The 20436-nt window shown below is 36.7% G+C and overlaps 1 protein-coding gene across 1 annotated transcript; it reads right to left on the reverse strand.

Moving 5' to 3' along the window:
- Positions 1–2677: 2677 nt before the first annotated feature.
- Positions 2678–10770, reverse strand: LOC127522973 (endothelin-3). Its single transcript, XM_051913372.1, has 4 exons — positions 10409–10770; positions 9325–9559; positions 5140–5277; positions 2678–3744 (listed from the first exon to the last, which is right to left on the reverse strand). Exons 1-4 carry the CDS (start codon positions 10476–10478, stop codon positions 3726–3728), a joined length of 462 nt encoding a protein of 153 aa, XP_051769332.1. The 5' UTR covers positions 10479–10770; the 3' UTR covers positions 2678–3725.
- Positions 10771–20436: the final 9666 nt, after the last annotated feature.

The following is a 20436-nucleotide window of genomic DNA, read 5'->3' on the forward strand; positions in this document are numbered from 1 at the left end:
TGTATGAGCAGATCCATCAAACAGGCAATAATGTGATTCATATTTAATGTTCACTGCAAAAAAATCAATGATCAAAAATCGATAGAGTACTTTAGACATTCTACTAACTATAAGTAACTTTTCAGCTACATGTCAACTAGCAGTCATTAGAGTATTAGCAGACTGTCTGCTTAATATCTGCTAACACTTTATTTTGATGCTCTTCAACAGACATTGTACTGACTATAAGTAACTTTGCAACAACATGTCAACTTATTCTACTAACCCGAACCCTAACCTAACAGTCTACTAATATTCTAATGACTGTTAGTTGACATGTAGTTGCAAAATTACTTATAGTTAGTAGAATGTCTAAAATGGACTATCGAAATAACTTGTAACCAAAATGATTTCCTTCCTAATTATTTTTGTCTTGTTTTCCAGTACAAATATCAGTAACATTGTATTTCAGTGTCTTTGTTACGTGTTACATATACGTGCTATTGTAGTAACAGTAAATTATGCATAATTACATGCAACTAACCTTAAACCAAACCCTACTCCTAACCCTATAGCAATTATATTATTACTCAGTACTTAAACATATAAAGCCCGGAACACACCAAGCCATTGTCGCTAGTTCTTTGACATCAGGTTGGTTTGTCCTGGCCTTAACAAGGACACATTAAAATGAAGTGTAACCCAAATATCTAAATATTCTCAAATCAAGATACATTTACTTGAGAAGCACATTGACTAAATATATTAGGTCTTGTTTACTGAAAAAAAAAAAAAAAAAAAAAAGGTATCAAAATGAAGCGAGTTTGTCCTTAAAACAAGAATAAATATCTGCCAATGGAGTCAGAAAAATAATCTTGTTTTCCCTTTATTCCACTGCCAGATATTTGTTCTTATTTTAAGCATAAACTTAATTTTGACATTTTTTCAAAAAGTCATTTTGCTTCTCAAGTAAATGTATCTTGATATAAGAATTTTTAGATATTTGTAATGGAAAACAAGACAAAAATATTGAGGAAGAAAATGTTTTTTTTTTTCAATGTGGTTGAAGATTCTTGTGTATGGATCGTATGTGATTCACACCAGCAGCACCTGATATGAATCTTTTAGCATGAAATCAAGAATGTGACAAAGGTGGAATGTGTTTTGGACATAATGTTTCATGATTTTTTTAAAACCTCTGATAAATCAGAAAGATTTAGGTGGAATGGAAGTGTAGACTCCTTGACTGGTGCCCCGAAATATTGGAAGGAATCATCTGACTCAATATTAATATTAATGCAAAATATTAATATTAATATTTAAGACTATAAATAACTACATTTGTGGTGCCCTCATGTGAGGCTAGACCAAAATCACTACAGAAGAATGTAATAGGACTCCATAAAACATCAATTTGTGACAGGAGTGCCGAAATGTTACCTTTTAATTGCAAAATTGTGTCTTTTATCTGTTACAGAGAAGTAAAGTGATATTGACATGTTTTGTAAGTATGTAGCTTTTGGTAACAAATGTATTGCATGATCTCTTGGATGGGAATGTTTCTGTTTAAACTATTATAGATATTAGCTATAGTAGCTTTGTCATGCTCTGCAGATAAAATGTGCCAATGAGCCAAAATCAGCCTTTAAATGTAGTAAGTCATCCTGAAGGGGACACATCAAGCAAAAAAGTAACTATGCTCCAGGAAAAATATGGAGTGTCCCGGGGAGATTTTCTGCAGTCAGGCTTCACTATGGTCATATGAAAAGAAATGCTAAATTTCTCACTCAACACATGTTAAACGAGTTTTGTTTTTGGTGATAGATTCATGTGGATTAACCTCACTCATGGTCGTCCCTTGGTGGTCTTGTAAAAATCTGAGAAATTGTTCATTCTGTGTCAGCTGAGTATAATAAATGTTTGAGTACTGGCCTGAAATCAGCATGCAGCCAACAAAAAGACATTTTCATTAACGCATCATTATTGCATCAATTACATGCAATATTTTCAAAGGTTGTGTGTAGAACACTGAGATATTTCTCTTTAGGATCCAAATGCCCATTCATTTTATTTTACAGTTAAAAAACTGGTATGTTTTTAGATCATTGAAGCCTGGCCAGCCTTCTCATTCACTAAACTACCATATTTTAGATAAAATTAAGTTTTACTGCCATTGCTGTAGACAGATGTCTGTGAAAAAGTGCTTTTACACAGATAAGCTGTGAAATGTTGAAATGAATGAAACACATGTCATTCTTATTTGGCTTGATCTTCACAATATTAAAGAGTTGAAGTAATGTAAAATCACAAGTAAAATCACAAAGCCTATTGTCTTTGAACACAATATTTCTAGATGAGAACTGTGATACACCTGTTTTTGATGTACACTTCTCTGTGTGTTTCTCCCATCATGCACCATGGGAAATGACCTCTTATTTCCCGGTTAGGAGGGTGTATTGAGGGCACATTCCAAGACAGCAAACAATTCTTGCCTGGCCCCCCGTGTGAAAGGATAAGACGTACCTTTGTGAAGTAATGAGAGAATGTATTCTAGCCTGAGGCCAGAAGGCATTAATTTTACATTTGAGCCGCAAGTTTCAAATTAGCTCAGCAGAATAATCTCAACATTCTCTAGTTTAATGTTTGTTGCTCACAGTTGAGCTCCATATGGAACAAACAATAATACAACTCACGGATATAAAAACAGAAAAGGTTTTAATTTAATAATAAACAGAGAATCTCTACAGGACTTTTTGCACAAATGTGAGCCGTGAAAAGTGAGAACAGGCACAATCCATTTCAGTTAATGCATTTTATCAGCATCTTTGACTCAAAGTTTTTTGACTCAAAAAAAAAAAAAAAAAAAGACTAAAAGCTTTGAATAAATAAAGGATGGTTTATCTTGTAATGGTTTGAAATATAATATAATATTGTCATTTTATTTCAATTTGGAGAATGTATTGTAAAATGTTTGGTTAGTGTAATAAATATATAATCTATTGCATATACTCTGTATCTCAGACAGTTATTCATATGTTGTATATTATTGTGGCATTTAAAATGGACATCTTGTGGTTAGTCATGAAATACATGGTTTCTTTTATGCTCTGAGAGAGCCAGGAATTTTCCTTTTGTCTATTCGTTAATTATTTATACTCACAAGGACACTTAATACACGTATCAAATTATGAAAGACCATATTAAATACAAACATATTTTTTAGAATAAGCCAATGTTGCAATGAAGAGTTTTCTGTACAGTACATTTTATTTTAAATATATTGTTCAAGACATATTTTAAGAAAGTCATTTACCATTACATGATGGCGATTGGTCTAAAAAGTTTATTTATCCTGCATTAAAATGCTTATTCAACCCCACCATACATGTCTGATTTGGAAGTCAGGTTGTAGTGGCAAGTCAAATTCAGACCATCACAGACATTTCACTTAAATGCATATGACACACATGGTCACGTTGAGAGTGGTGGTCAATGCATTGCTTCTTCTTTAGCTTAGGTGCTGTTATGTAATGCTTTCACAATCACAGCGTAAATACTCCCTAAAACATTCTGTTCCTTCACTCAGCTCTTTAATTCTCCCTCTCCGTAATGGAATTCTGATGGCCTTCCTTTTGGACAGACATGAACCTTTTCTCTGAGGTGATTCTCCAGGTGTTGGGACAGAAGAATGAAGAGGCAGTCCAACAGATGTGTGAATATCAGTTTAGCTGTGCTCCAATGGATGATCATGTTGATCTGCCCCTACTGAAGGAGAACAATGGAAAAGAAAACAAAGTATTGATGGGATAGCGAAAGCTGGTGTAAGTTATTTTCAATTCTATTAATGAAAAGAGTTACATTGTATGCGCCTAAAGTTTGAAGTTATTTAGATAAAGACACAAATAATTGTACTATATTACTACATAATCTATATGAATCAACACATCCCATTCAGATACACATTAGACACAAAACCCAGGCTTAAAGGAAAAATGTGCCTGTGGTGACATTTCTGCTAAATGATATTACGTTATTTCTTGCACATTTCGTAACACTTTCAAAGTGACATGTCCAATGAGTGGCACTAAAAGCATGTTTAGTTTCATCTGAAACAGACGAATGTGAATCTGGCAATGTTATTATGTTGGTAGTTATATTGTGGCAGTTTGGAAATGAATGGCACTAAAAGGTTAACGCTCTATTACATTTTTTTGAAAATAACGCACAACCAGGGGCATTTCCTCCGAGGAGGTAAGGGAGACAGTGCCTCCTCAAAAAATTGGATGAGAAAAAAATCCATATTACAAACATAAATCAATGCAAATATTACAAAATGTGACATTAAAAAGCATAAAAGTCACCGGTAAAGGTATAGCAGGAGTGCCTCTTCTGAGCCCATTGAGTTTTAACAGACCCCCTAAAGCCTGCGCTGGGTTTAGTGGGGGGTAATTGAGAATAAATGGGGGAAAGTCACGTGAGAAGAGGCAATGCCTCCATCGTGCTATGATTAGATATGATCAGTTATGATTGGATATGATTGGTTTGTGCGATAAATCCTGCCTCTTATTTTCATTTGCGTTTCGAATCAGCCTGAATGGTCAGCGTCAATGGAAGTATTAATTAAAATGTAAGTAAACAGCTTAGAGTAAGTAAGCCACTTAGATATCACCACTTTATGTCACGTCAAAATCAAACTTGAAATGGCCTGAAAACATGATGACTGTGGGGGTTTTAGTGAGCAGTCAGCTTGGTGAAATTAAAGGTACATCTTCATATCTGTGATCAGTGTTTATTGAGCTTGATGACTGATGATCCAAAAATATTAACAGCTGAACATTTGTTTACAAATAAAATATATTGTTTAAATGGTTACTGCCTTTAGTTATAATGGAGTAAAAATATATACAAAACACTAAATTAATGAGATTTATACTTGGTTTTAAAAAATAGAACATTAATTACATACTTAATGTAAAAATACAAAATGGAATTGTAAGTTTTCGGTATTTTACTGCCTCTACTCTTCATTTCAACTGAAAACTGCAGTGAATTATATGTAAAGCTTTGTTTTGTTTTTTGGAGTTTTGAAAAAAATGTAGGTAGAGGCACATTTTTTCAATGAGCTGTTGGTATTTTAGTGGTTTGAGGGTTTATTATTACCTCTGACTGCAGAAAGTGGTGCACTCTTGGTCGCTGTGTAAAGCACACGCGCAGCGCTGACCTCCTACGCTGCCCTCAGCAGAACGCCGTACCCGCTGGGAGCCTCTATAACTTGACATGCCATATGGGACAGTGCGCCTGCCAATACACAAAGGGGAAAGGGTTACAGTATGACCTTGGAGTTACAGAAAACACTACTGCAGCACTGCTTAAAGGCATACAGTGAAAGTGAGAAATGCTTTCAATGCTTTGATTTACTTAGGATTTGACCCAGCTTCTTTTTTTTTTATGTAAAGTTCAAATTCTCCCTCAAAATTATACTGTATATCATGTCTCCATCCACCTTAAAATGTCAGAGGCTGAAAGTTTAAACCAGAAGGATTTAATGTGTGCTTAGAGTCTTTATGCAGTGTTTCACTGCCCTAGTTTGATCTCTCGTTTGCACTCATGGAGCAGGTTACATACACAATCGTTCAAGAGGACTGAAATGTGACACTGAACCATGCATAATATGGAGGTCAGAAAACTGTCAGCACCATCCCAGATTATGAATGTGATCGGCATCCCAACCTCACTGTACAAACACCTATGAGCATGGATTGGAATATGGTAAAACACATAAAACTGAGAGAACTGGACCCTTATTGATAGCTGTCAGCATTATTAAATGAGCCTTAATGTTTAATAAACAAGCACACTCTTAGAAGAAAAGGTTCAAGAACCCTAGAGGGTTCTTTCAAGTGCTTCGTATGTAGAAACTTTTAAGGGTTTATGGATTTAGTTTTCATGAATTCATAAATTTTCTATATACTGTAGAACCTTTGTTTGTTCTATGAGTACAGAACCTTAAAGGCTTCTGTCAGGCACTTCACATGTAGAACTTTTTAGGGGTAACCATCGTGGGATCATTTTATGCATATAGTTTTAATTAATTTGTTTTAATTCATTTAATTCATTTTTTTATACTTTATCACTAGAAAAAAAAAAAAACTGAAATAAGCTGTTAAACATTAAAGCATTATCAATCATTTAAGATGTTTCTCCTTATATAGAACTTTTTTTGGCATAAAGAGTTCTTTAAAATTGAATAAAAACCCCTAGGGTTCTATATAGAACCACACTGAACCTTTTTCCCAAAGAGTTACAAGGAAGCATAGAACTTTAGAGAATGACAGGCGTATCAGTTCTGCAGAAATCTAGAGCTTTCAGCAGAGTTCAGCATGAGCAGATTCTGTGTGTTCATGGGCAAGAAAGTTAGAAGATGTAGTAGTAATACTGAACATGTAAATGTAGTAATTTTTTCAGTAAGAATAACAGATGCAATAAAATACACAATCTATGCGTTTCATTAAAAATACACCTCAGCTCAAAAGTGCAGACCCTAAGACTGATCATACACAGCAGGCTTAGTTTGAGGAGTGTAACAGCTCATTGATTACATGACATATCTCAGTTCAGCTCATCACGGGCCACCTTTCAGTTCATTAGACTTTGTGTTTTTTTTGGTAACACCTCAATAAATGACTCTTATGTCGAATGAAGCAGATTCCGAGGCTCAGTAAATCTGAACAGCTGTACTCAGGGAGCTAAAGGCCTCATCTGCTAAGAGTTACTCCTGCAAACATCCTGTCATGAAAGCATCTCTTTGATCTCCGTCTTTTCTCTTTAGCCAGTATTATATGCTAGACAACTGGTTGAGAATATTAATCACCCCTCCCCCCACACACACACAAATTAAAATGCCATTAGTAAAAACATATAGTTTTGCTAATTTACTAAGACGGAGCTCGTAGCAGAAGCTGAAACATTTCCCGAAACTACTATGGCTCTCTCAATAAAGATAAGTTACTCTAAGGAAAATTAATCATCATCATGCACAATAAATTGTTATTATGAACATTTTGGATAAGATTCATGAATGTGAATTGTTTAAACTACACAAGACGTTTGCAATCTTATCTCTGATAAGGAGGGGGCAGGCCAGAAATAATTCAGTTTTGACAGAAAGGAGAAGGTTTGTCCACGTGCCTCTGTTGAGTTTTTATAGACTGCCAAATGTAATAGCTCACTTTTCACTTTCTTTTTACAGTTACAGTTAAAATATAATGCAGCAAAACATTTTTCATTCATTATTTTTCATTTCAGCAACCAAATTTTAATTGTTTTATTCTACCATTTTTCTTCTAATTAAATGTCACAGTAGTTGGTGGTTTGATTGTTTCATTTATCTCCGACATATACTCCAACCAATACGCCTATGTTTGTCACTTCCCTGAAATACGACCCATAGGAGCGTTTTGTAAAGTTGCGCCCCTATTGACAACAGGACACTTTCATTTTAATGCATTGTTCCCTTTTGTCTGCGGTATATTTCGGGTTTCGCGTAGCTCAACTGGCAGAGCATTACAATATATAACAATATGCAATTATGTGATCATGCGATCGTGGGTTCGATCCCAGGAAATGCATGTGCTCATGAAGTGTGTATGCACTATAAATCACTAAGAGTAGGTTTAGTGGTGGGGTGGTTGTAGTCGTTAATAAAAAAATGAGTTTTGATAAATGGAAATAGGACAAATGGTGTAAAAAGTCCACACATTGCATTTAAATGAACACACATTTTGATTGGTAACGACAGTCATACTTCATTTCATGACGACAGACGTAACACGACACTGTCATTATTTTTACGCCGCTAGAGGGCGCATGACTTTAAAATGTAAATATAGGTCGTAATAAGGTGCTTGAAAAACGACCTATAGGGTCGTTTTTGCTCACGGTTCCTCCATGTGGTTGATAAGCGCAATTGTCTGTTACCAGTGTCGTAAATACTGTCGCTGTAATAAGCTTCCCTGTGGGCAGCGCAGTATACATGAATTTGTAGACTAAGCTGAGGGAACTGGCGAAACCTCTTTGGAAACCATGTCTACCGACCAGGTAAAGTAGCCCGTGTTACACTATGTTCTATAAATATCATTACATAGTTTTATTTATTGTTACTCCAGAATTGAAAAGTACACTGACAAAAATAACTCTAGTATGTTAGCCTAGTTTTTTTGCTCGCATAGTTCGTATAGCATTGTTTGCAAAGGGTGTAATTTGTATAATAGAATAAAATGTTGTCCGCATGGTTTATGACTTGCGTATTAGATTGTTTCGTCTTATAATTAGCTGTTGGCTAACTCCACCCGGGCTACAAGTAAAATATGTGACGTATGCCGTAAAGCAGGTCGCACTCTTCCTAACAGGGGATGGGCGGGGCTGTGTGTACTGACCCGGGCTGCGTTCCACTCCACTTTTAGACACGCACTCGCTAACTTCCCTAAGTACTTCCCCTCCCTCAATTTTGACAGAGGGAGCGAGTCTACTTCATATGTACACTTCAGGCAGCTGTGACGTCACTGCATATCGCTTTTAATTTACCCCACCACAAACAACTCTGACATATAATTTTTTTTTTTTTTTTTTTTTTTTAAATATCTAAAACAACCAAAACACACCTATTTACATACAGAATGCTACATTAAACAGTTTTGTAAGGGAAAAAATGTAAATAATAAATCAACTCCATAGCAGATTCCAAGTGATCAAGGGCTTAGAACGTTCCAATTCAGCCCTTTGCAAGGGTTCCGCCAGTAGTGGGCACTTGTGCAACGTAAGCAATGACGTACATCCGACTCAACGAGATTGAGGGAAGTTAGCGACGGAAGGCCATAAAAAAACGAACTGGAACGCAGCCCCGGACACGAAGCTTGCAGAGTGTGGTTGTAGCCGCTAAGAGACTGCTCAGGTACAAGCGGCAGTAGAATTCGTCCAGTTAAGAGTTGTTCTACCACTGAAATAATTTTAGAGACATTATTTTAAGGTCGAAAAGCTACATAGTGTTGCTTTAATGTTCACATGGTGTTCAAGTAGCCTAGGCTATTCATAAATGTTGTCACATTTATTCAGTATTATTTATGTTATGCCATTGACCATGTAATGCCGATTAAAGATTGTTATAGCCATTGTTAATACAACTCTGTCTTTAAAGTAAGAGGATCAGTAAATCCATCCAAAAAATATTAAATATTACCGCATGTCAAGAACACACTCCCACTCGGCAAAGAAAAGCCTTTGTCGGGTTCGAGCACCTGTTGATCCGGACGTTATTTGATGGGCAACTCAACAGCCTCAGAAACTTACTCTGGTGTGTTGATCCAGATGATGTCCAGGTGACAGTAGTAAACACACTCCTTGTCTTTGTAGGTGTAACATGTGCATCTCTTGGCTCTCCTCCGTGGTTTTAGGAGCTGGCAGAAATAACACGCTCCAGGTTTATTAGCAGAATCACCAAACTGCTTAGGAGTCGCACTTGATACTTTAATTAAATCCTTCGCCTTGTTTTTCACAAGCGCATCTTCACGAAACGAGGAAAAGCCTGAATATGAAAATGCTTTAATTAGAACAATGGCAACTCTATTCATTCAAATGATCTCATGTTGCAGCAGCACTAAAACGTGACGATAAACGCCTTTCTATCTGACCTTTTTTCTATAAATCGTTTTACATTGTCACTTTAAACGTTCGAAGTATGTAGCGTTCACCTTAAAAAGAATGTGATAGATGTAATATCCTAAAAAACTGCTTCATGTAAGAATGTATTAAAGTCAAAAATAGGCCTATAATTTCGCCTTATTATGGGTGACATTGAAAGTAGCCTATTTTAAGGGTCAAGCCTTAGTTTATTCAGGGTGCGAACTATGCAGTGAGGCACAGGGTCACAACCCAATAATGAAGGGTTGAACCCTGAAGAAATTCGAAACAAAAGGCTTCAAACTTATATGTAAAGATTTAGTCAGAGCGCGTATTTTCACCTAAACAATATGAGGTAAACAATATGATTCACGCTGTTCGATCACTGCCGTCATTGTGCATCAGGTTTTTGACGTTCCTGTGACAGCGGCGCCAAATTACAATTTGCTTTGCGTCCGAAAATTACGTTTTTTTCACATTTACATTGCATAATTTAGAATATGTTTATTTCTTTAAAAAAACATTCCTTTTAAAATAGTCGGCACCACTGAATGCGCACCACTGAAGTCACCTCGATATAAAACAACTCATATTCATCATCTAACGCCTCAATTATGCGTCTATACAATATAAACTGGCATATTTAAAGTTTTCAAATATAAAGTGTTCTGTGCTTAAAAGTATATGATTTTAGTCAAATAACAGTAGGCTACATACGTTTTCTTCGTGTAAATGCAATGCAATCTAAACCCACCGTTGGCCATTGCGACTGTTAGTCCAATAAAAAGCAAAATTCCCAAATGTATTAATGACACATTGGCCATCCCAGTTATTCCAGATAGTCTCCGTGAAAAAGATCAGTTTAAAATCCAGGATTGACCAGAAGTGCTGAGTGATCCAACTGCAGTTAAAAGTATCATTTTGTTCGTTACTCTTTTATTCCCACGTGGATGCAGCAGTCTGTCATTTGTTTCAGATTTGCGGGGTGCCAGAAGAGCGGAGCGCGACAGAAAAGCATCCTCGGGTTTCTGCAGCAGATGGTATTAGTTGCGCTCAATTCCCCCTTTGAGGATTTATAGTGAGCACCTATCAGCCCGCGAGGCACCACCCGCTCTCAGTTCTACAGCTGAATCAGTTGTCATATGTATGTTATTAAATCACACACACACGCAAGAGAACGTTATTTTAATGCCATCACCTAATGCCAAGTCTCTGGTAATTACAGAGGTCAATGCTTTCAACATTTTATTTATTCTGACAATGCTTTACCTATTACATGCCCTATCTGCAGACCCATTAATCAAGGGACCACACTGGAGACTCCAGAGCTGTTAGTAAAATGAACTGTTTATTCAAGTGGGCATATAAGGGTGGTTAAGGCCCAGTGGGAGCAAATTTGTTTGATAAAAATAAAAATGATTCAAATAAATAACCAGGGTTGTAAATATACGTTTTTTTCAGGGGCTCCAGACAAACGGAGGGGCTCAATCTCAAACTCTTCATCATATAGAGAACACACTGAATACTGCATGTTTGTTATGGTGTATAATTTAACTTTTAATTTCAAATCATTTTTAATTATTTGATTAATATCTAAAATCTGACAGTAAATTGTATCCAGTGCGTGTTTTTGGCCTCACCATTGCTCTTTTAATGCTTCTGAGAGACAGAATTCTTACTTTTAAAGGGCACCTATTATGCAAAATCCACTTTTACATGGTGTTTGGACATAAATGTGTGTTGGCAGTGTGTGAACACCACCACCCTATAATGATAAAAATCCAACCATTCCTTTTTTTAAAAAAAAATCCCCATTAAACCAAAGCAGTCTCGTTAGACAAGCCGTTTTGATTCTCTGAGCGCTGTGAGGTCACACTGCTCAAGCCCCGCCCACAGCCGCTGACTGACAGTCCTTCATTACCATAGTTTCCGCCCTCAGCGAGTTGTACGCTGTCCGCCATTTTCTCTGCTCTCGAGCAGCTGTAGCGTCAACAATGTCCGTAAGCAATCCCGGCGTTCTGTTGTTGGACATAAGAATGAACATAGGAGTCTTCGGCCGATAATCACATTATGTGACTCCATCGGGAGTCACTGAAATAGGCCGATCTCACCAACTGATCGCAAATTGATGACGTCAGATTTAGTGCCGCAGTCATGTCATCACCAGTGTGAAATTATTATGTGGTCTCAAGAAACAATGCGTTTTTAAGCCTTGTGATTTAGGAACAAGTGATTTGAAACCGCTCACGCGCAGTAAGCATGAATCAGTGCTCGTTCGATATGTGTGAGACGGTTCTGAGCGCAGTGACACACCTGGAGCGCATGCACATAAAGCTGCTGCTCATACAGCGCGTAAGTACTTATCTTACTGGGCTTGAACGGTCAAATACACACACTTATGTGTCAAAATGCCAGTTTTTGCGAGTATCTTCTAAAACATTCATTATGTCTTAAGTGAACGTAGACAGTGCATTCGGTGTTAAAGTGAAAGCAAGCTAATAAAGCTGCTGCTGTTCTTGGTGTCTCTCTTTGCATTTAACTAATCATAATAAACACTTTTGTGAAGATTATGCACTGTTTTTGTGCATTTGATTACCTTATACAATTTATGTTGTATTTCTATTTCTAGTGCTTCAAGTTTAGCACTTGAGTGTTGATGGTGAGCGACTATTCAGTACAGCTGCATATATTTTGGATGAAAAGAGGAATAGACCCCAAAATGCAGAAAAGCTTGAATTTATAAAGAAAATCTTGCCTTACCTACTTAAGTAGGACGTAGGAAGGAAGGACACAAATACTCAGCACTGGCTGAATAATATTTCTGATCACTTTTGTATCAGACTATTCATTTTGTTCATTTAGGAGTTGCAGTGTTTCTATTTGTTTTTGTCCTCAGTCACATATCGGACAATGTTTAATTACACCTTAGGGGTTGTAATTATGTTCAGTTTGACATTAAGTCTTGTAGGTTCTTTAATAAGCCAGAGCAGGGCTGTGCACAGACATTTTGGGAGGCAGGTGCTCAAGTAAAAAAAAAGAGCACACCTTTCGTAATTATTCATAAAAAGTAAAGTTACATATTGTTGATCATCTCTTCATTAATTACACTATTTAACACTATATATAGGGCTGTTATATCAATTAAATCGGTATCAACAAAATCCATCATTTATCAAAATCCATTTACACTGCAATTACAATGCCTAAATAATATTATGAGATTATTGTTCTAAATATAACATTTTGAATATAGAAATATGAAATGTTATGAAAAATGAAATGTTAATATTATATATGAAACTAAAACTGCCAGTAGGTGGCGGCAAGTCATAATAAGTGAATCATAGAATCATTCATTCAACCGAGTCACTCAAACCGGCTGATTCATTCATGAAAGAAGCAAGTGTCCACTGACTCTATGATCTTCTCTGCTTTGTTTGGAACTATTTTGGCAAAATAAGCAAAATAAATATTTGCGTTGGCAAAATAAAGCAAAAACAGTCAAAATTGAAAACGTTGTGTCTAAAAATAGTCAATTCATATAATCAACTTATTTTTTATGGATCTGTTATATAAAATGAATATCACATTTTTCAATCATGCTGATATTGGAAAAAAAAAAACCCACTCTTGCTTATGTGATATTGCTTAACTATATTATGTTTTTGGGCACACACTTTGATTGAGAATTGATGCCACGGGCCAAATTTAAACAAAAACTAAAATATAAAATAAAATAAAAAATGTCTTGCAAAAAGGCACGTATCTAGTCAGAGGCCAAAAGGGCAGGTGCTTGAACAGCACTTGAGGTCTATCTGTGCACGTGCCTGAGCCAGAGTATCCCATTTTGCATAAGCCCTGATGAAAATGTTCATTGTAAAATTAATATTTGTTGTACTTCTCAATTGAAACAACAATCTATAGCATTACTGTAAATAACTTCTGTGGTATTACTTATCTGAAAAAAACAAAAAAACTGACATTCAACAGAGAGCTTAATTATTACTTATATAAAGGGTATGGGTATTGGCCAATCATGATGACAAAAAAAAAAAAACGTAAACGGTATTCGGTATCAGCTGAAAAAATCCTGATTGGAGCATCCCTAATGGCTATAGGGAAACTATGCTGTCTTATAACTAGATAACATATTGTGATTGTGAACTGAAACAGGTCAAACTGAAACTGCAGTACTGGACTAATTAACTTGTCTAATCATGATAAAAAATATGAATCATAAAATATAGTACTACAATTACATATCACTGACAGCTGGAGCTTAATTTTGAAAATGCCATTTCATTTGCACAGACATTTTCTTGCTTCCTTCTCAAATTATGCTGGAGAACATGATCGTCCGGTTTTGTTCATGTCAGCTCATGTTTTTTCTGCTGTCATTAAGTAAAATAGGAGCATGTTAAACTCTAGGAACCACATGGATTTTTATATCCTCAGTTTCAACTACCATTTTTTTCTTCCTTTCAGTCACTTGAAAGTAGAGGTACATCAGAAGGCACCTTGCATATCACGGGAATGCACAGCCTGGGATTAAAATCCCCATTCCACATGGATCCCACAGGGCAGGGAAATGAATCTTGAAAAAACAGTCACTTTGGGGCCCTGCTGCCTGCCAGTACCAGGCATATATGCAGTATAAAAACTGTACTGGGCATGTAGTCCGACTTGCACAAAAATGTAAAAGTGAGAGTTAAGAATGTAAAAAAAAAAAAAATCAAGTCGTTTTGCTGTTTAGATGGTGGTTCATGGTTTTAACTGCATGTTTTTGCAAGGTTTTAATCAATGGTTGCTTATGTGGATAGTCCGGTTTTATTTAGTTACATTCACGCTAAATTTAATCTACATTACATCCATAATTGACCATAAATTGATCGAATCCTGGTCTCGGTCGGTAATGATAACACATCTTGATATTTGGGCTTTGCATCACTTAGCAGATGATAACTAATACTGAAATTTTAGCCTGATAACAATCTTTTTTAGCAAGGATTCTGCAGAAACGCACCAAGACCTAGATATAGTCTTCAGATATTGAGATACATTTCAAAAAGCATCCTTTCTTTGTTATGAGGACTGGGGCTGTCAAGCTCCAAAATGATCAAAACATCCAGATACGAGTCCATATGATTCTTGGCCGCCAGTGAAATCACCAGTGTGCGTTATAGTCTGTCTTCTGATGTTATATACAGTCATCTTACTTCAGAAGACTTAGAATATAGCTCACAAGTCAATGGACTGCCCAGCTAACAGGAAACATTCTCAGAGCATTCTGGCAAGAAACATGTGCGTAACTCCATTAGAAACTATGGCAACAAACTAGAAATGAGAACTCAGGAAAACAGGAACAGGGAAAACCATGCAAACTAAACAAAACATGACAAAGAAATTATTAAAGGGGACATCGGATGACAATTTTCCACAACTTAGTATGATTCTTTAGGGTCTTCATGAAAAGTCTATAACATTTTTGATTAAAATTTCTTAATGGTTGTGTAAAAAAACACCCTTTTACCTTGTCAAAAACAGCTCTGTTCACAGTGAGCCATTTCGGTGCATGTCCCTTTAAATGATAATGAGCTACTGTTCACCCCACCCTTATCTTCCGTGAGCGGGCTGTAAACACTATTTGGCAGGTGTTGCATTGAACTCACCATTCTTATTTATGCAGTTATAAATGCTCAAAAACGATTAAAATACATTTGAAAATTACTTGTTAGTCATTAACTATTGTATGTATTATTGTAGTGTTACCATGTTATCTTTACATAAAATGTGCACAGTTTGTAATAAGACAATCACCTTAATGCATTGTTCATTGAAACGTGCAGTTATGAATTACAGTCAGAAGGTTCTAAATAGAAATGACGACATATATGTTTGTTTGACTGTAATTTTGATAATAAACAAGCCGCGATGTCACGTTTGCAGTGCTTTGTTGTGTGTGCGTGAGGCGCCGGCGCGATCAAACAGCAGTCTTTGCAAGGGACTCGCCTCATCGTCATGGCAACGGTTCGTGACCAGGTCAGGTTACGTCAGAGTTTGTTATTGTTTGTTGGAAAATCATAACACACTGCTCAGACATTCCCCGACCCAACAAACGTCGATTAAACATGTTCAGTCGGGTGAAAACAAACTCCGACCAACGGCAACAGACGCCGACAGGGGTATCACACTAGCTGCGTCTCATTTCGGAGGCTGCGTCCTGATCCAACAAACTCCAACAGACATGTTTGTTGGCGTTTTTTCTGTGCGGTGTGAACTGGCCTTTAACTTTAGCCGCATTCGTCGTGGAACTTGCTAACTAGCACATTATTAGGAAAGGCGATTTGCAAAGATTCATAAAAAAAACCTATAATATAGGTAGATCTGGGGGCGCATTCCCTTCAAAAACAAAATTAATCCACTGCGTCTTCAGCGGCTCAGATCTTGAGAGTAAAGGATGACTGCTATGTTCATTCTTATATCCAATAACAAAACGCCTCAGTTAGTTTGGAGACATTCTTGTCTACACCTGCGCGGTGTCGAAACAATGGCGGACTGTACAGCTCACTCAGGGCAGGTCTATGCTAAAACAGCAGTGTTCGTCAAGAGTCGTGGGAGGGGCCTGTGCAAATTTACATCACTTTGCCAAGAATCTGTGAACGGCTTGATCTGACAAAGTGCTTATGATTTGTGGGGATTAATAAAAAAGCACTGGGTGGATTTTTATCATTATAGGGTGGTTGTGTAGACACACTGCCAACATACATTTATGTCCAAACACCATGTAAAAGTGAATTTTGCATCCGATGTTCCCTTTAAACTAAACAAGACAAGATCATGCACAGGTAGACCTTAGAATTTGGCCAAAACAAGATAAGAAATCATAATTAACCCTAGAAAGCTTAAAGAGGGTCAAATTGACCCAGCATTCTGTGATTTTTAAAATATTTTATAAATGAAAACATTTATGTATTTGATATTCCATGAAATCTTCAAAAAAAAAAAAAAAAAAACCTTGTTTCTGACACTCATCAATGTCATTTTCATAATTCTTGGTCATATTCAATTCCTGTGGAATTTTGACAGTATTTTTAGATACATTTTTGTCAATAATATTTTTTTAAACTTTATGGATTACTTAAAAAAAAAAAAACTGTTGACTTTCTTACTCTGAGCTAATAATTTGTCTCAGACACCAACCCTGTGTCTGAATACGCATATCTCCCTATTATATAGGTGAAAAGAGTATGTCTGAATTCACAGTATTAAAGGTGCAATATGTAAGAATTTTGCAGTAAAATATCCAAAAACCACTAGACCAGTGTTATATATTTTGTTCACTTGAGTACTTACAATATCCCAAATGTTTCCAACTATTTGTAAATTGTGAGAAAATTGACCAAGGCTCCGGGACGTGTGAGGAGTCGCCTGTCAATTGCGTCATACCCCCGTTACCATCGGTTTCTGGTTTTATTTTGTAGAAACCATGGAAACACCAAAGACACTTTAATATTTACATGTTATAATAGACAAGGGAACATCTGTTTTGATATATTTGTAGACAGAAAACTAATTATTGTTATATAGCTCAACACATTTAGTCTTATTGTTTAAATCTAATTTTCTTGATTTTTTGCGAGTACCATGCTTTACCATGCCTCAGAGAAAAACATTAATTTGTCAAGTAGCTAACATAGCATAATCAGATGCAGCTTTATTTTTAGTAATAGTAATACAGCATTTTCTCCATCATACAGTACGTTTTAAAATTAATTGCATGCCATTTATCAAAACAAGCCATCCAGCATTTAATATGATTCTATGATTCTAAAATCGATCTAGTTTACTGCAGTGTGTCTCAAACAAGTGTCTCACAGCAGCCGCCGAGCGAACGCACAGAGTAACGTTATAATATCATTTTCAACACACTCAAATGTATCTAATATGATAAACAGAGCTGTGTTACCTCATACTCATGACCGGAAAAGCGGAAGCGGCGCCGGCGAATGTGGCATAATGAAAGTTCCGCTGCTCGTGAGGCGTGTGTTGTGCAATCGCTCCAGCGGCCTCGTTCAGCTCCCACAACACTCGGTCCTGCTCTGCTTCATACTACAGTAACGTTAATAATCGCATCCATGAACATGATTTCTTCCCGAGTCCTATCCCAATTGTTTTCCACCGGCTGTGAGGTGAAGACCACATGTCCCAAGATTCCGCGCTCAAACTTGGCATCATCAAGCTACGCCTTTGTTTTGAATTGGCCTTTAGCGGCCTCTAGCGGACAGAAAATATTACATATTGCAGCTTTAATAGAACAGTAGGCAATAAAAGTACCCAGATGACCTACTACTCCCATGATTCTAAAGTTCACATCCATTGGACACTTTACTATCCATAGACCATGGGAGAGGAGTCGTGAATGGCAGGGAAATCACATGACAATGTTAACATTGCAACGGATGTAGTATTCAGACAGCATTCATACTTGACAAAGGAAGAGGTGCAAACTCTTCCCAAAAGTTATGCTTAAAAAGGTGCAAATCTTATGAGAAGAGTTGTGGCACTGTCACATAAGACGTGCTTTAACCGCTCAATATATAACATGATGGTTTTATGTATATTTGAGTTTTAATTGGTTCACATGTTGTCTTAGCCATTTTTATTCCTCTTATCTGTTTTAATGTGTGTATGTCTTTAAATGTGTATGGGTCTGCCTGTCATGTGACTGATCACATGACAGGAACCAGGAAGAAAGCCAGCATAAAGGAGGCAGCATGGCAAACTAACAGACACTACTTACCTGTGGACTTACCTTTCCAGAAAGTACTGCAAACTTGGACATTTGTATATACACCGGTGGACATTTCTCACTTGCACATTGCACAGAGGCTTTGTTTCCCACCCGAAATTGTAGGTACCAATCTGTCATCAAAATAATTAAGGACTTAGGAATCAGAGGCCAAGCCCAATGGTAAGCTGTTAAGGCCCTCTCCAGTGCCCCTGAACAAGTGGCTCTGGATTAAGAGGAGGGACATCAGTTGGGCCTTGTAACAGTTGGAGCACAGAATAGGCTAAAAGCAGAGGGGGGCGCAACTGGGATGGCAGTTGTCTCTGATGAGCCCTCTGGAGGTGTTGTGGGCATATATCATCGAAACACCAAGGAAAGAGGGTGCCCACGTGACCGCAATGAAGCTTTGTACTTCCTTCCCTCTATCCCTATTACCTCGACATCTGTTCCCCACTCATCTCAGAAAGGTGCAAATGTAGGGGATATTACCATCTAGTCCTTAAATGTAACTGTATTTCAGTTAAAGTAATTTTCCAACGTCTTATTTACCTAATTTCTTTAAATCTGCAAAACAAAGTATGTTGCAGTCTGTCATTGAGTCTTGTTTTAGCTTCATTTATTTGACTTTCTGGCTTTTTTTTTTTTTTTTTTTTTTTTTTACTCAAATTGATATTTTTTCTTTCAAAAATAGTCAAATATTTTGGATTTTTCTCTTAATTTTCCCACAGAAGTGATGACTATTCTAACCAGGATTTGTCCTTCCCTATGAACAGATGGGGCCTCTTTTTTGACTATATCTACAAGGAAATAAATATGAAAGGCAACTTAGCCAAAAATGCCACTCCACTCAATCGTGAACAGATAAGGTGACATATTTGACCCCCTCTTTGCCTGAGGGTTAATCCATGACTGACATGTCTGATCCAATTAGAAGGCATGTGTTTAAAGGAATGAAATGAAATTCCTGAAAGGTTTCGTCATAATAAGACCTTCCGTACTTTGACTGAGACAAGTCCCACCTGGTCTCCAGAAAACTTTTGGCCCCAATATGGTGCAAAAAGTTTTCTGATGAGATTACTGAAACCAGGTAGACAAAAATGCATGTGACCACTCTGCAAGCCTATACGTCGCTCACTAATCAATGCGGGACATGTCATGAGGAAGCACACCAAAATAAGGTATTCAAACATTGCTGCGTGGAACAAAAACCACACTGATTGTGATCAAAATTGCAATTTTCCTCCTTATCTTCTTTATCCGTACATTGCTTGTAAGCCATTTAACATGACCTTGTCCATTCAAGTCATTCAAGTGTAGGTTACACTTTATTTCGATAGCCCACTTTAGACATACTATAAGTAACTTTACAACTACATGTCAAGTCAACTAACACTCATTAATTTGCAACTACCTTTCATCTAACTCTCATTAGAGTTACTAGATTGTTAGGTTAGGGTTCAGGTTAGTAGAATAAGTTGACATGTAGTTGCTTATGGTCAGTAGAATGTCTGTTGAGGAGCATCAAAATAAAGTGTTAGCAGATATTAAGCAGACCGTCTACTAATACTAATGACTGCTAGTTGACATGTAGTTGTAAAGTTACTTCTAGTTAGTAGAATGTCTAAAGTGGACTATCGAATTAAAGTGCTTCCCAAGTGTATTTGTGCACGACACGACACAAAAGTGATGTAGGGTGTGAGAGAATAAAGGTGCGGTCACATTAGTGCTATTTTTCACTAATTTCACAAGCCAAAAAAGGTCCAACATCAATAACGTACACTTTTAAAAAATAAAGGTTCCAAAAGATAATTTTTGCAATGATGCCATAGAAGAACCATTTTGGGTTCCCCAAAGAATCTTTCACTGAATAGTTCTTAACTCTTTCTCCACCAGCATTTTCTAAAAAAAGTTTCCAGCCAATGCCAGCATTTTTTATCATATTCACAAACCTTTCATGGCCCCCAGAATATTAAATTATTAAATTAAATAACCTT

The sequence above is a fragment of the Ctenopharyngodon idella genome, chromosome 11 (genome assembly GCF_019924925.1).
Source record: "Ctenopharyngodon idella isolate HZGC_01 chromosome 11, HZGC01, whole genome shotgun sequence".
Taxonomy (NCBI): Eukaryota; Metazoa; Chordata; class Actinopteri; order Cypriniformes; family Xenocyprididae; genus Ctenopharyngodon; species Ctenopharyngodon idella.